The sequence below is a fragment of the Pelmatolapia mariae genome, linkage group LG20, assembly GCF_036321145.2.
Source record: "Pelmatolapia mariae isolate MD_Pm_ZW linkage group LG20, Pm_UMD_F_2, whole genome shotgun sequence".
NCBI classification, from domain to species: domain Eukaryota; kingdom Metazoa; phylum Chordata; class Actinopteri; order Cichliformes; family Cichlidae; genus Pelmatolapia; species Pelmatolapia mariae.
In genome coordinates this window covers 22,912,822-22,929,352 of record NC_086244.1, presented here as the reverse complement: position 1 = coordinate 22,929,352, position 16,531 = coordinate 22,912,822, and the positions used below count along the sequence as shown (strand labels likewise).

The 16,531-nt window shown below is 38.3% G+C and overlaps 1 protein-coding gene across 10 annotated transcripts in view; it reads left to right on the top strand.

Moving 5' to 3' along the window:
- Positions 1-15,590, top strand: part of znf512b (zinc finger protein 512B) — a 30,460-nt gene extending 14,870 nt beyond the window's left edge. For 8 of the 10 annotated variants that reach the window (XM_063463275.1, XM_063463273.1, XM_063463274.1 and 5 more), the window contains 9 exons: positions 346-473; positions 1,610-1,702; positions 4,288-4,386; positions 5,016-5,270; positions 5,409-5,768; positions 8,843-8,944; positions 9,085-9,147; positions 10,575-10,673; positions 11,788-15,590. In XM_063463275.1, coding sequence (XP_063319345.1) covers positions 346-473; positions 1,610-1,702; positions 4,288-4,386; positions 5,016-5,270; positions 5,409-5,768; positions 8,843-8,944; positions 9,085-9,147; positions 10,575-10,673; positions 11,788-12,129 — 1,541 coding nt within the window. In that variant the 3' untranslated portion in view covers positions 12,130-15,590. The remainder of the gene's footprint in view (positions 1-345; positions 474-1,609; positions 1,703-4,287; positions 4,387-5,015; positions 5,271-5,408; positions 5,769-8,842; positions 8,945-9,084; positions 9,148-10,574; positions 10,674-11,787) is intronic. The other 2 variants (XM_063463277.1, XM_063463276.1) reach the window with 2 other exon arrangements.
- Positions 15,591-16,531: the final 941 nt, after the last annotated feature.

The following is a 16,531-nucleotide window of genomic DNA, read 5'->3' as shown; positions in this document are numbered from 1 at the left end:
GAAACCCCACGCAGGCAGAAGAACATACATAGTTATTAATCAGTTACATATAATTATTACTTTTATAAGTTGCATTATGTTTTCTTCAAAGAGCATTTCTTAAATCTTAATGAGATATGCATGCATATGACAAAAACGACAAAATATTTATCTTCAAACTATCAAAACCCCATGGATATTCATTTCAGTCATATGAAACTGAGAAAGCAGCAATCTTTCACTTTTGGGAAGCTAAAAACGTAAGTGCTTACTGATCATCTAGATTACTGACACATAAGGACATCATACCAGTGTAATTTCATTGGCTAAATAACAAAGCAGTACTGTGTTCTGAATGTTACTCAGGAGCTGTTCCTGATACTCAGTGGCAGCGAGCAATCTCAGAGAGAGGTGAAGTGGTGTGTCCCACTTGCTCCATCGTTACCAGGAAAACAATCCATGGCCTCAAGAAACACATGGAGATTTGTCAAAAGGTCAGTAGTCGATGCATCTGTTCATCAGCGTGGGAGCGGGGTGGCTGCGCTGTCAAAACAGCTGTTAGAGCAAACTGTGAAACCAGTAAAATTGTTTTGCTGGTAGTAGCATTCAAAGACAAACTGGAGCTGTAAAGCTCAGCTTGAAGAAGCTTTGAATTGTGGTTATTGTGCACTGAATACGTTAAAACTGGGGAGCCTGGGAACCTTTTCTAGTAAAGATAATGAAAATAAGGCTATCGGATTGCCCATGAGCCTGTTGCTGATTCACCACTGTTCTTTCCTTAGACCACTTGTGATAGATACTGACTGCTGCAGTCCAGAAACACCCCATAGGAGCTGCAGTTTTTGAAGATGTTCATAGTCATCATAATCCGGTCCTTCTCAGGCTCATTTAAATCCTTACACTTAACACATCAACTTTGAGGAAAAAATGTTCACTTGCCCCCCCCAATATATCCCACCCGCTAACAGGTGCCATGATAAAGAGATAATCAGTTTTATTTGCTTCATCTGCCAGTGGGCATAATGTTATGTATGATCATAAAAGGGGAAGGGAAGGGCCCTGTAAGCTACTGAAAATATAGTGTGTAATGCACTCAGTTGTGGTTATTAGCAGTAATAAATGAAAATGGGCTAAAGCGTGGGGAAAAAAAAGGTTATTTCAGTTGTATTATATCAAGCTTGTCTAGTGGATGAATGAGGTTGAGTGTTGCAGTAGCCTCAGCCCTCAAAGACAGTGTTCCTGCAGCCTGTTTTAATGGCTCCTTAGCCCAGTGGCCTGTGTGACTCTATTAAAGTGACAGTCTGCTGTTAAGCAATGACAGAATCATCACATTGCCACTGGGTCACTCACCATCAAGACACCTCTGTCTCCAAATCAATACTGAGGCGAGGAGAGAAGCTACAACAAAGAACACTATGTGATAAATTGGGGGGGGGGGTTAAGGTTCCTAATGTGTCCCTTGCCCTTTACTTTGACCAGAACGTGCACTAGTAACAAACTTTATTAGGTTACAGATGAAATGTTGCTATACTGATGGATTCAATAAAGAGCAAAGCCAGCAGGAGTGGGTTATTTTCCTCTCATAGAAAAATGTTATCTGAGCTTCTTCTTTGACCTTCAACCCCTGCAGCTCCAGGATGCCCTGAAGTGCCAGCAGTGCCACAAGCAGTTCAGGTCCAAGGCCGGCCTCAACTACCACACCATGGCCGAGCACAACAGCAAGGTACATCGCTGATGTTGTACTTTGTAAACCGGCTTCAAAGACTTTAAACTTAAAATGACACCCTGTGACTGATTTTGCTCCTTTTTCTATGACTCATTATGGGTCCAGATGGTTTGGGTGATCAGATCATCACTGAACATGGTAATTAGTTTCAAACAACACCAAAGAACTGAAAAATGAATGCTAATAGTTTGGTTTGTCATGACAGTATGCATGGAAATCCTACATTTACTTCTGCTAGTATCGGTTTACACAGGGCCTTGTAAGGAAAGGCAGTTTTTCACAATCAGCAGATGTCCATCTATTTATATGCATCAACATACAGAGTAAAAAATATACTCTATCCTATATGTTTTATCTGTTACAAAAGTATTGTCAGATGCTATGATGATCTCTCAAATTTTGATCTTGAGGCCTCTAAAAAATCGTGATTGTAAATTTGAACTGGCGATTGGTATTCCTGTCAGTGAAGTGCTCACATTTCTTTCTGCAGCTGTCTTAACTCTGACAGCAGAGAGCTTCATTAAGATATTATCATGACACTCCTGCATTAGAGCAGTGGTGCCACTATGAAGTTTGCTGAATAATTTAAAGCTACCCGTTTCAAAAAGTATTATAAAAGATTAATGAATCTACACTCAGCAAACCTTGTGGCATGTGTGTTTGTGTTTTTGTGTGAATGCGTATGGTTATAGTATATGAAATACATGGTAATCCATGTGTATGTGTTTAACAGGCTTTGGCTGTGTAATGTTTGCTAGATTAAGGGCTCTGATAGATGACCGTGCCATCTGTGTCAGCCAAGTTAAACTGTTTGATGCTGCCATTTGTCTTCAGAGGGGACCTGTTGTGTCCTGACCTTATTGGCGGGATTCCAGTCCAGCAGAGCAAAAGGCATTAGTGCATTATTTTTATGTGTGTGTGTGTGTGTGTGTGTGTGTGTGTGTGTGTGTGTGTGTGTGTGTGTGTGTGTGTGTGTGTGTGTGCGCGTGTTAAGAATAAAATGCTTAAAGGTTGCACAAGGTAGTCTTCCTACACATCTAAACGTCTGCTGTTTCTGTTCTTCTGATTAGATAATTACAACTTTTGTGACAGAATGAAAGCCGTTATTGTGTTAATCTCTTTTTGTGTGTTGGTGTGCTCTAGATTTGAAGTAGTTCGTTATTAAAGAAGGCTTTTTTAGCTTGTGGGTTTGACTGGTGTCACACTCTTTTTACTTGTCTTTCCAATGAATTTTAATAGGCAGGAGATTGAAAGATCAGGAGGAGATAACACATTTCTTAAAATCACAGTCTTTAGAAGTATGACGTGTCCTTAGCCCTCTTCCTGTTTAGATACAAACGTTTCCTTTGTGCTACAGTAAGACAAGTACTTTTCTACAGTATCAATCATGTTATTTATTAATGCTTGTGTTATATATTGTAGCGGTTTTAGAGTCATGTTTTTAAGGAAGTAGGCACTACTACAACTGTGCTTTTGGATACACTGTATATTAAGGCATTTATTCATTCAAAAGTATCAAAAAGACCAGTGTTTTGTGCCTTTGAATTGCAAAGCAGTTTTTTTCATCATTCATGTGTTCCACCGACAAATCTGCTGAACTTTTGTTCATGCAAATATGTTGAACTAATGTATTTTCCAGTATTTGTGAATCACTTGGTACAGTGTCCTTTAACATAGAATAGAAAAATTAGTGAAAAATTAATTAATTAATGAAAAAAAAAGCTTTTGCTCATACATTTTATTAGAGGTGTTAAGTTTACATATGTTCATTTGTCCAGCACTATTGCAATAAGTTTTTTTATTAAACTGATTTGCACTTCAGTCTTATGTAAGCTGTGTTACTGTGTTTGGTTTCTGTACGACTTGGAGACTTCACTGACCATTGCTCTGCTATTGTAAGTCTTGTCATGTGGCTTTACCCAAATGCAGTGTGGGAAAGGCAGCAGGCTGACAGAAGGACAGGGGTCACCCACTGAGATTGACCTTGGCGTTGCTACTGTGATAGTGCTGCCTCATTCTCTTGCGCTTGCTCTTTTGCTCCTTCCCTGATAGAAGCATTAAGAATACAAGCTGATGTTGTTTCATTGTTGCTGGCTCTGTCATTGTATATCAAAGGCTTGCTGGTGCCTGTCCTGCTACCCTCAGGCTTTTGCAGTAGCTTTATTGAAGTTCTCAAGTGGTATCTCCCTCCTACCTTTACAGAAAGCTACTGTAGTGTTGTGTGTCAGTCATCTCTGTGTGTTAACACATGAGAAAGCACATGAAATGTGTTCCGCTGGGATCTCTCAGTTAGTCTACTCTCTCTCTAGTCCCCTGCATTTCTTTCCCATCTCTGGCAGCCCTACCATCTGTTGTTCTGGTCTTGGCTGGTGTTTGGCACCAACCAACATGCGAGCGAAAACACGAGTTTGTACAGTTGTCATAAACATGCCTTGAGTAACAGCCTCACCAGGAAACCATTTAATGATCCTGGCATCGTGTGAACATTAGAGATAGAAAACACATTTTGATTGCTTTTTTGTTTTTTAGTCATGAGGAAGCGGGGTGTGTGGTGGTGTGATAGTGTATTTGTTCCCCCTCAGCCCTCAGGGAGTGAAGGCCAGACGGGCAACGAGCACGAGGAGAGGGAAAGGCTGCGCCGAGTGCTCAAACAGATGGGACGAATCAAGTGTCCCAGTGAGGTATGCACTTCTTCTTTTTCCCTGGTCCTTTCCTCTTTTACTGTCTCTCATTCTATACTACTCTTGCTTTCCTGTGTCTTTCATTTCCATTTGTCTCAACCTTTATGTCTTTTATGTCACATTTCTGTCCCTCGTCATCTGCCAGTTTTGATTTCATTTCTCTCTTGTCCTCAGGATCTTCTTTTGTGCCTTTCTCCTTTTACATCTCTCTCTCTCTCTCTCTCTTGTTATCTTTCTCTCTCTTCCTTCCCTCTTCCCTCTCTTTTTCCTTTATGCCTTGTTCTTGACATGTTGCCCAAAATCACATCAACACCCTGCTTCGCATTACTCACACTAGAGTGCAAAAGGCAGAGGGAGTAAGAATAGAAAGAGCTGTAAAGAATAAACTCTACAGTGACATGTCTTCACACTGAAAAATGAGCATCTTTCTCCTGTTTTCTCTGTCTTTTTAACATTAACCACAAAGTATTGACCAAATGCAGCGTTCCATTAAACCTACACTTTGTTCCACTTACCCAGTCTCTTGCTTAATGTTTGTTTTCATTCTGTCTCATTTTTGTCACTGGCGTCATTCAATCACACAAACATTTTGTGTACAAACACACACGCACACACGTACACAAATACAGGGCTGTTCAGCCCACTTTTCCAGTCTGATGGGCTACCAGTATCACCAGCAGCGTTGTGGAAGAGAGTGTTCTGACGATGCGAAGCCTGTGTTTCTGTGCCAGCACTGTGGAAAAAGCTACCGCTCCAAGGCTGGCAGAGACTACCATGTACGCACCGAACACTCCCCGGCCATCACCACCACAATGAAAGCCGCAGCCACCACCAACCTCATGGATAGTATCACTGACACCAACAACAACACTGGCAAGCAGAGGGTGAGATCATCATAGACCAGGGTTGTAGTAGCAGTTATAAGAGATAAACCTTTTTTTCATTTCATTTTATGCTGATTATAAGCACATTTTACTGAATTTTAATGAGTACCTAAAGTTTTCCTATATTTTCACTCAAAGGTCTTACTGTTCCTTCAGGTGATCTCTGAAGAATCTCCAACAGGAGGTAAGAAGGAGCAAAGCCAAACTGAAAGGAAAGGGTGGCAAGAGAAAGCCCCATCCAGCCATCCTAAGGAGAAGGACAGAGACGCTAGAGAGAAGGACAGGGAAAAGGAAAGGGAGCAGGAACAAGATCAACAAAAAGCAGCACAGATTGAGAGCCAGGGGGAGGACTTTGAAAGGACCCCCAGTGGCAGGGTGAGACGGCGGTCAGCTCAGGTGGCGGTGTTCCACCTGCAAGAAATAGCTGAGGATGAGCTGGCTAAAGACTGGGGCACAAAACGCCGCATCAAGGATGACCTGGTTCCTGACAGCAAGAGGGTGAGGAATAAAATTTGGATGCATTAAGTGCACATGGTGACCACAATAAATACAGTACATTAGCAGTCCAGGTCAAAGGCCATGCAAAGGCTCCACACAAACTCCATCAGCAGATTTAAAAAATCCTTTACGTTACATACACTTTTTTACACTGTAGAATAGTGCTGGGCGATATGACGATATATATCGTGCGAGCGATAGAAAAGTGTCTATCGTGCCATTTGTCTTCTATCGTTTCTATCGTTTCTAACCCTAATTTTATAAATTATTACATAAAATATATCATTAACCCTTTACAACCGGTCGGAGCAGGCACACTCCGTTTTCCCTAACTATTTTTAAATCCCTGTAGAACTGGAACCACGTAAGGTAGTGCAATAATTTTTTTTTTTTTTGCATATGAAACCGTAGGAGTTGTACTTACATCTTATTCCATTAGCTTGCCCTAGGTCACGGTTTCCTTCCACATATAGCTTTGCAAAAATTGCATAAAAAGCACTTCCAGCAACAAAAACATAATATTCCAGACTTGCAGCAACAAAAACATAATATTCCAGAAACAGGCTTTGCCGATCCGATCAGCTGTTCATAACACTTCCTACTTGGAATATAAGTCAGCGCGAACTATCGCATGTCCGCCATTACCTGTCCGAAACCGGAAGTGACGTCATTTTCGCGGAAAATGTAGTTTTTTAGCTTCAAAGCCTATGTTGGTGTTTTTAAAAGTCATGTTTGACTTTATGCTTTTCTGTATCGTTTCTGGGATGCTTAGAAGTCAAATTACACTGTTGGAAATAGTTTATTTTGATGCACATGCTGTTTTTTTGCAAATTTGCATTCATTTATTTTCATTTTTCCTGTAGTATATTAAAATTAGTGTATCTCAAAAATAAAACTATGAAGACACTCAAAATAAATTTCTTGTGGTTGGAAACTATTTTGTGCAACTTTTTTGTATTTACAGTTTTGAGGGATAAACCTCTTAAATTTCTCTAACTAGAAATATATGTAAAAAACAAAACAAAAACGATTTTCAATTTTTTTGTAGTTTATTGCACTTTTTTGCAATTTATATAGTTACTATGGACTTAATGCATACATATTATTAAAATTTGGGCTATAACGGTTGTATTGATGTATAGCAACTTGAAATGCTCCCACAAATGGCACTACAGCATGTAAAATGTAAAGATAAGCTCTGGCGGACTTGGTTCTATGGTAGGTCTTAAAGGGTTAAATAGCCTGTGGCAAATATATTAGTGTTGTCTTCTCAATATACATACTCTGAACTAGAGCAGGGCGATATGGCCAAAAATATTTATCACGATATACATTTGAAAATTTGCGATAATGATATAACCGACGATATAATTGATGCGAGACAAAATACAACTCCACAACTTTACTAGCGCTAAAAAACACCATCCATTTATTTTCACTTAAACAAGAAGCTGTTTTTTATGTGCATTAAAGCTATATAAAAATTTAACAGTGCAAATGCAAATTCCTTGTTGAAAGTGTAACCAAAAGGCATTTCCAGTAGAAATGGGCCGACACATCCTGAGCATAACCATGTATAATATCCACTGAAGTTAAAAAGAGGTGCTTTGCAACATTAAACTGCAGTGTGCCAAATAAAAAAGTCAAATACGTATTTTGCACGGGATTATAAGGCACATTAAGCGAAACAAAGCAGTCAGATAAATCAAACTTTATTCAACTCATTCTTCTTGCTTCCTCCACTTCTGTACCATTGATTCATTAATGCTGTATTCCATCACAGCTGCTCTATTCCCATGTTGTTGCAGTATATTAATGACTAACCTTGTATTGTGGATGGATTATCTCAGTTGTTCTCCTGACTGAAGTTTGGTCCGTTTACAGCATCCTGCCATGCGATTGCATTTGTCTCTAACCATCAGGAACCTTCACGTTAACTTTTATCGAGTGGAAAAGCGTTCATCCTCCAGCTTCACTGTTTATGTTATGCTAACATAGCTGTGTCGCTAGCGATCACGTAGCACATCATTATAGCCCAACTTCAGTAACCCTACAAACGTCACTGCTGTTTAGTTTCCTGTCTTCATTTATTTTGGAAGTGATAGCAGAGCTGTACGTTTGAATTTTTCAGAAATCTCTCAGTCAGAACATGCTATATCATGCTTAGGTAACTAGCAAAACTAGCGAGCTAACTTCCGCTAGCTTCCTGCTAACTTCTAACTCCGTTAAATGTAATACATTCTGTTTTCATGGATGCCTGGATGTTAAACTTCATAGTTACACCTGGTAAAGCAGCAATACTGATCGATTTATTAAAGATGAAAGAATTTAGACAGTTTTTAACTCTCAGTGATGCTGCAGTGTTCGTTTGACTTTGGGACCTAAAGATGACGGAGTTTAGGACCCAGATTACTCCCAGATTTACGGGCACCTTAGTCCGACAAATACGGCAATAACGACGGCACGCTTGCATGTTCTACAAAAAAATGTGCTTTGTTGTGTATCTGACGGACAAACACCAAACCAGTTCCACATCACTGAAGTTGCACCATTTTTACAAACCAATTCTGGTTCATCCGTTTCACTCAACAATCGGCCATGTGCGTATGAAAACAAAGGCACTGCGCATGCGCGTTTTACCCATATTCTATCGCGATATTTCATTTTCTTATCGTTGCCTAACATTGTACCGGTATTACCGTGAACGGTATAATATGGCCCAGCCCTACTCTGAACTTTATGCAAGAGAAAATAAAGTATAAAAAAATGATATTTTTTGCAAAGAAACTCTGTCTTGTGGTTTTGCGACATGGTGCTGCTTTACGTGCACCCGGATTTGCGACATGCTTTACGGTAACTCAAAACAAAGACTGCACCCTCTCCACTCGCTGTTTACAGACTGCATACTTTCCAGATGACCACAGGTCAGGTGGTATATCGTGATATATATCGTTATCGTGATATAAAATAATTCATATCGTGATAAATATTTTTTCCATATTGCCCAGCACTACTGTAGAATTATATTAATAACTTGAATACTGATAGATTAAAAAAAGTTGTCTTCTGCATAGTTAAACTACACCCGCCCTGGCCTCCCCAACTTCAGCCCAGAGCTTCTAGAGGCTTGGAAAAACCAAGTCAAGGAGAAGGGCTTCATCTGCTGCACAAACGAAGTAAGAATATACAAGTACACCATGTACAAAAAATAACCTACAATATCTGAGCAAAACAAAAGGGATTTGCCTTAACGTTGAGTGTAACATAAATACGAAGTCAGTGTGTTTAATCCTTGTTTGTTTCTGCTTTGTCCTAGAACTGTGAAGCTGTCTATTCCAGCGTGTCAGGACTAAAGGCCCATCTCGCCAACTGCAGCAAGGTACAAATCCACACTGCTGCAAAACTCAATGTCTGAGAATATTACTGGGTATACAGTAATATTGCAACAAACCAATACAGACATCCCAAAAATACACTCAAACTGAAAAAATTAATTTTATGCAAAAGGAAGCGAGAAGTGGAATCTGATGGTACAGTTCAAACAAAATGAAGACAAATAAAGATACAAAATGAAGAGAAAGCAGGAAGTATTAGAATCACAGCATGATCTTGTATAACTTGTAAAACAGGATCTATTATGCTCATTTCCAACTATCTCATCTCAACTACTTTTCACTCTCTACTAGAGTACCTTTGTATTATTAACAATTTACTATGATTGGTTACTGGGGGGGGGGTTACTGGGCTTTTGTGCTGTCTCTCAGTTCATCCGCTGTATACTACAAGCCTTTTTAGATTGACTGTGCTCTGGAAAGAAAAGGCTTGAGAGGGGCTGCTGCGCTCATATTAAGGATATCCCTTCTCACTGACATCATACAGAGTAAAGCATAGTAAATATTTTCCGAACATTCTGAAACCTGAGTTTTTGGTTTCATTGCACGTAAGTTCACCTCTGCATTTGAAACTATGGCCCTGATCACTATCAGAATCCACCAAGATTTTGTTTTTGAGCTGTATTTTCTCAAAATATGTTTTTAAGCTTATTTAAATAAAAACTTAACTTGGAATATGTTTTTAACACCCTCCTGCTGTAAAAGGCTGACAGGGTATGGTTTTTGATGGGTTCTTAAGTTGCACCTTCTGCAGCAACCTTAAACTGGTTATCTAAGCAAATATCTTATCAGTCATGAGGCAGAAAATTTGCATATGAACAGGTGGACATGGTAAAGATGATTTGTTAAATTTCAAAAAAAGAACATTTCTGTCCACATGGCAGTCAAGAATGGGCAAATAAGGCTATGGTAAAGTTAGAATTTGGCATAAACAACATAGAAACATGCATCTATTCTCTTTTGTGTCAACAATTCAGGTTGTTCGGGTAGTGTAATGATGTGAGGGATAATTTCTTTGCGCATTTTAGTACCAGTTGAGTGTCATAAATGCCAGAGACTGAGTATTGTTGCTGACCATCTCGATCGCTTTATGACCATCCCTTTGTGTACCCATCATCTAATGACTACAGCTGGCGTGATAATGGACCGAGTAACAAAGGTCATATCATCTCATACTGGTTTGTTGAACCAAACAGTGACTTTAGTGTACTCAGGTGTCTTCCACAACTACCAGATCCAACAGAGAACCTTTGGAATGTGGTGGAACAGGAGATACACCAGATGATGCCGTTACCCACAAATCAGGAACAAACATGTGATGATATCATGTTAACACAGACCAAAATCTCAGAGGAAAGTTTAAGTGTGTCCAACCAGGTACTAGCAATATTTCTGGTGTGTGTGTTTGTTACAGGGTGGTGGCGAAATGGGGAAGTACACCTGTCTGATCTGTCAGAAGGAGTTCAGCTCGGAGAGTGGCGTCAAATACCATATTAGCAAGACACACTCACAGGTGGGTCACTGTCAGTATAAACTTAGAGGTTGCCATTAACATGACCCACTTAGTAAATTTAATTTCTGGTAATACGTCATAAAATAATAAACAGCATTGAGGATAGGGTAATCTTAGATCCTGTTTATTTTATCAGACTGTTGTTGCGAGGCTGGTCACTGGTCACTGGGACTCACTGGGAATTGTTGTGGAAAAGTGTATGAAGGAGAATGTGCAGACCACGTTTGGCAATAGTAGTCAACCAGTCTATAATAATTTGGTTGAGTGAACTGTAGGACAGATCGTATCTTCCTGCTGCCATGAAATTTTATAATGTTGTTATTAACACAAAAGATTCATGGCCAGGTTATCAACATGGTAACAGTAATGAACCCATTTCTACTGTTTTACTAGTTACATATTGTATTTTTGTTTGTTTTTGAGAAACATTCAAATGTCTCTGATTGGTTGAATAAAGTTTTTTGTTTTTGTCTAAAAGGCAAAGCAAATCCAGAAGTGTGTCTACAGCTCCAAAAAGTTCTTGCGGTTTTATGCAAGTCTATGGGAAAATAGCCTCAGAGACCAGCCGCTAGTTTCAGGTCATCTTGAATTGAACATTAAGTCCATTATGGCTAGACTTTTAACAGTCAGATAGGAGGACTTTCTAACGACATGTCAATCATGTCATATCCAGTTTCAGAACACCAAGACAGTGAAGCCACACACTTTAGGCTTCATAATGAGACTTTCTAAACTAACGAGTGACATCATGGTGGCTACATCCACCTGTTATACTGTCTGTGGGTAAAACCAGCTAGGTTGCATATTAACCTTGACATAATACTCTTGCACTCAACAAGTCTATACATATCTTCCTTGAACTAATCTTTTCTCTTCACCAACAACAACTTTAGTTACAAGATAACACATACAGGTTTTTTTTCCTTATAAAAAAGCCTCTTTGTTTTTCAGTTTTAACATCCCCCAGTTAACATTAACCTTTGGTGTTCAGACATGGTGGTTTATACAGTTATTTAGAGAGGAAAATGTATACAAATGCAGTTGTATTCTGCTTGTTTGCCTTCTTTGGATCTTGACTGGTTTACTGTTTTTTTTGTTTGTTTTTTTGTCTTAGAACTGGTTCCGTGCAGCTGCCAGTCAAGTTGTGTCCAGTAGCAAAACTAAAGTCCCAGAGAACAATGGGATAAAGGCCGAAGTGAGGAACGGAGCCACGACTGGTAAAAAGAGGGGCCGTAAACCAAAAGAGCGCCCCCCTGTGAATGCACCTCTCGAAACAAAAACTGAGGCACTTACCACCCAAAACTCAACCCCTGCCGCGAATCTGTTCTCTGGCACAGCACAGCCCCCAACTCTGTTTCCTGACCCAACGGACAGTGATAATTCAGGCCAAAACAGACAGCCAATTCCCTCCGCCACCAGAAGAAACAAACCCAAGAGGCTGTTACTGTCCGACTAGCTCTGCTTTTGTTGACCTAGGAGCCCGAGAGGATTCTTTCTTTAAATATCTGCCAGGAAGCTTAAAGACATTTCTAGAGCTACAAGAACTTGGCACTGAGAAGAAAGCCAAAAATCAACCAATATGAAGTAAAACCCAGTCTTCAAATCTTGGTTTCGAAACCCCCGAGATAATATGTATACTGTTGTACTCAGAACAGTAGTGTTTTATTTCCCCATTCCACTTTTGTCTCCCATTTAAGGCACATTTTTCAATTTCTGTACTCACAGCAGGGGTGTCAGTAGTAATCAAAGTCAAAGTCCTGACCTTTACATAGATTTTTTTTTAAACAGAGTTAGTATTCTAAATACCAATGGAGAGTCATTTTCTCTGCAAGATTTGTGTTGTGTTTGAGAGGTTTTAAAAAGGATATTCTATTAGCATGGTGAAGTCATTTAATAATAGCTAGTGTTTTCACATTTTTTCACAGATATACTGTACTGTGTACATGAACAATATCTATATCTATATCTATATACTCAAAGCAATGATGCCATCCGTCATTTCCAAGCCTGACACATCCAATTGGATCATAAGCGGTCAGAATTTTTTGCAGTGTGTGCTTTAGTGCAATGTTGTTTTAATATAGTTTTTTTTCTAGTTTGACTTTTATTGTTTCTTGCTTTTCATGTTTTACATAAGCAAATGTCATATAAGCTAAAATGTTTGTCAGTTGTTCATGTTTCACAATATTTTTTTACAGTTGTTACTTCCAAGGATTTTTTTTCACATGACTGTGAACAGTATCTGCTTTGACAACCATAATTAAGTGTGAAAAGATTATTTCCAGACTTGTTTTACACGGAAGTTGAGAAGCAGAATACCCAGAAAAGTGACTGATATTTTCATCTGTAAGGCATACTGCAACTTAGTTGCGATTATGAATAGCAAGACATGTTTAATTGAATTAAAAACAAACAAACGGGAAAAAAATCTATGTTGAAACACTCTAAAATCGGTCTAGCAAAGCTAAATGTTTGACAGAAGGAAGAATTCTGTGTGAAGCTTGTTGCACCATTGCAGCACAATCAAATGATGAGGCCACGTTTTGGCTACTGCTTTAGCTTGAATCAAAGCTGAGGAGGGAATTTTAAAAATATACTATCTTTTATAGAGAGGTTGAGGATAATAATCTTTTATTAAACAGAAAAACTGCTAATTAAGATTCACATATAATAATGTAAATGAATGAATTCTTGAACGTTCAAAGTTATTGCCTTGCACTTTAACCTTTAACCCTTCCTGCTCCCCTCTTGTAGTTTTGCACTCCAGAACTATTCACCCTAACCTAGTGGCTGTCTGGTGCAGGAGTGGGATTTTTGTTTGTTATTTTTTTTTAAACTCTGGTGGTAAACTAGAGAAAGAGACTAAGTTTGTCATGAGCAACATGACTGACACTTTCTATATTGTATCTGAAATCCAACGCAATGGTATAATTATGATTCACCTCACAAAGCCATAACTGGTCTTATTGAAGTTTAGGGCTGCTTAGCCACTTAATGTTAGATTAGCTTAAAATATATAAATATATAAACAAAATATTAAATGACTTTTCAAAATCTAAAAGATTAGAGAATATTTTCACTTTAACATGTTGAAAGTAGATACTTGAATCCACAGTTGTATTAACAATTTGAGCAAATTAAAACTCCATGAATATTTGATTTATATTTGAAGTTTATGTCCATGAAAATAACGACTTGCTTGCTTAAAAAAATACAGATCATAAATCTATTTTATATTCTATGGTGTGTGTTACTTAGATAGCAATCTGATAGCTTTGGATAAAATTATGTGAGGATATTCTGGTGAGATAATAAGGGTGCTTTACTTGCCACTCTACCTTAAGGGCCTGATACAACTCACTCAAGTCCATATTATCCTTACTGGCAAGTCCTCTGAATTTTGCACCAAAATGTCAATGTCATCATTAAAATCAAGCACTGATGTCAGCAGAACATTTTCAAGAAACATTGAATTTGAAATGTGTGTTTTTCCAGGTGGTGTCATTCCTACGCTGTGACTTTTTATAACGTAACGCAAAGATTCAATCTGAATTCCTCCATTGCTAATCAACTGATGGAGTTAATTCAGGTGGGGATGATTATGCACGTGTCTCTGTCATCGGGATGGACCTTTATCTTCTACCTAGGTTCAGATGACAGAGAGGATAAGATGAACAAGCACTGAGTGGTCCTCGGACCTTTTCAATATGAGTTGTCCAGACTTTGTGTGTGTGCGTGTGTGTGTGTGTGTATTAAACAGTTAGCACCTTTTTTTGTAATGACTGGATGTCAGAAATAGTAACACTTTTGAGTGTTATGCTGTGGCACAGAATCAGTTCATCAGCTGCTTGTTACTCGTTTCATTAATGACGTCACATTGACTGTGTTTACCTGACGAGCTTTGGTGTTGCAATATGATAGTTTAGCACTGCTTTTAACAGTGGGTATTTTATATTTTATCACACCCTTTACTATCTGTCTTCCTATGATGTGGAAAACACATATCTATCCCGCAGTGTGAGCTAACTGCAACATGTTTAGAGAGTACAGCAATACACCATATTTAGCTGATTTTGTTGGCTTGCTGATATTTTGATATCGATGTGTCTTCTCGAAATTGTATGGCTTTTTTTCCCACTCCCCTCCTTTTATTAATTTGCTTTAAAAAATGCTTTTTACATATTATGAAATCTACACAAAAAAGATTGAGAAACTTTGTAGACCACAAACAACATTGTAGGCCTGTGTGTTGGCATACACTGTTATTTTATCCATTTTGACGATGCACATAAATTGAGCTTTTTCAGTACATGATGGCAAACAGATCGAGAGAGTCCTTTTATTATTATCTATTCAGTATGGGACAACAAGGCATATGTATGTGTGTTTGTTTCTGTATTTAGTGCACTTACTATACCATGAAATAGGCTTGAAATAGGAGTATTGTTGGAGCTTTCTAGTTACCTGGACTGTGTGTGGTGTGACTTTTGTACCTGGGGAAACAGCAGGCTCAAGTGTCTTCCCTTTGTCAGCAATGTTATTTCCAAAACCAAGATTATTCCTTAGAAATTCCCCTAGACAGCTGAAGAAGTTTACACTTTTTATTTGGACAACAGTGGTTTGTTTTGTATGCTACCTAGTTCAAAAGCAGGAAATGGCATCCAGCTCTGTTGTTGGGGTCATTGTGATGAGTTTTAAGAGATGATGTTGTAGCTCATAACTGTTTATGGTATATAGGTAACAAATTAAATGAGACTAATGATGTATTAAAGATTTCCATATCTGAAATTAAGCTGTATAGTACCTAACATTGGAGGATTCAACACCTCCTTTGAGTCTGAACTGTTACAATTTTTTCTCCCAAACTTGTTGTATTACCTGTGCATTAGTATCCCTTAACTAATTAATAAAAGTTTGTTGACTAAACATGTCATCTCTGTCACCTTTTAGTTACTTTTTTATAGCTACTGCGATGTACGATGTAGTTGATGGGATTGTAGATTGTGTAAAGATGATGAAGATGGTTATATACAGACAATCGGTGGAATATAATAAACTTATTGGGGTGAATATTTTGACAAACACAAGGCTGTGAAATAAGATTAATAGTCCTTTTAGCCAAGTACAGACAATAGACTATATATATTCAAACCAACATCACACATTAAAAGGAGCCCTTAGTGCACAAATAGTTTTTTAAATGCAGCTGAATAATTAGGGTTACATTTTTATGTAATACTGGCTTTTATCACACTTGTGCATAGTTTATTAAAGCTGCACTAAGTAGCCACTAATTGTGCTCATGAAAAAAAAGGAAATATATTTTTGTACAGTACTGTGCACAACCCCAGAGCCACCCCTCACTTCTTTATATTTTGCTAGGAAAGTGGAAATTTGGGGCAGAGATTTATTGAAACGTGCAAAAATTCCTGGAAATAAAGTGTAGAAGGTGAAAACAATTCTAAAGAGCTTGGAATGTCCACCTTCATTCACCAGCACAGCCTGAACTCTGTTAGGAAAGCTTTCTTTTAATTTCTCAAAGAAGTCAAGCCAAGCCAGTTTATTTATACTGTGCACTGAAACACAACAGACACTGAACAAAGTGCTGCACAGCAAGTAAAGGATGAAAAATAATTTAAGAACAATTTTATGCCAGTCAAACTGTGTCAACTTTGGCATTTTTGTAGATTCAACAAAGAAATGTGAACGAATTTTTCTGTTACATGTAGACACAACACTGGTTCATTCCTTGATATAGGTGATTTTTTTGTTGTGTTGTTTGTTTGTTTTCCATTAGTGCGTCAGTGTTAAGTGGTTTAACAAACAAATAACATTCTTCTGAAAATGTTAAGGTACAA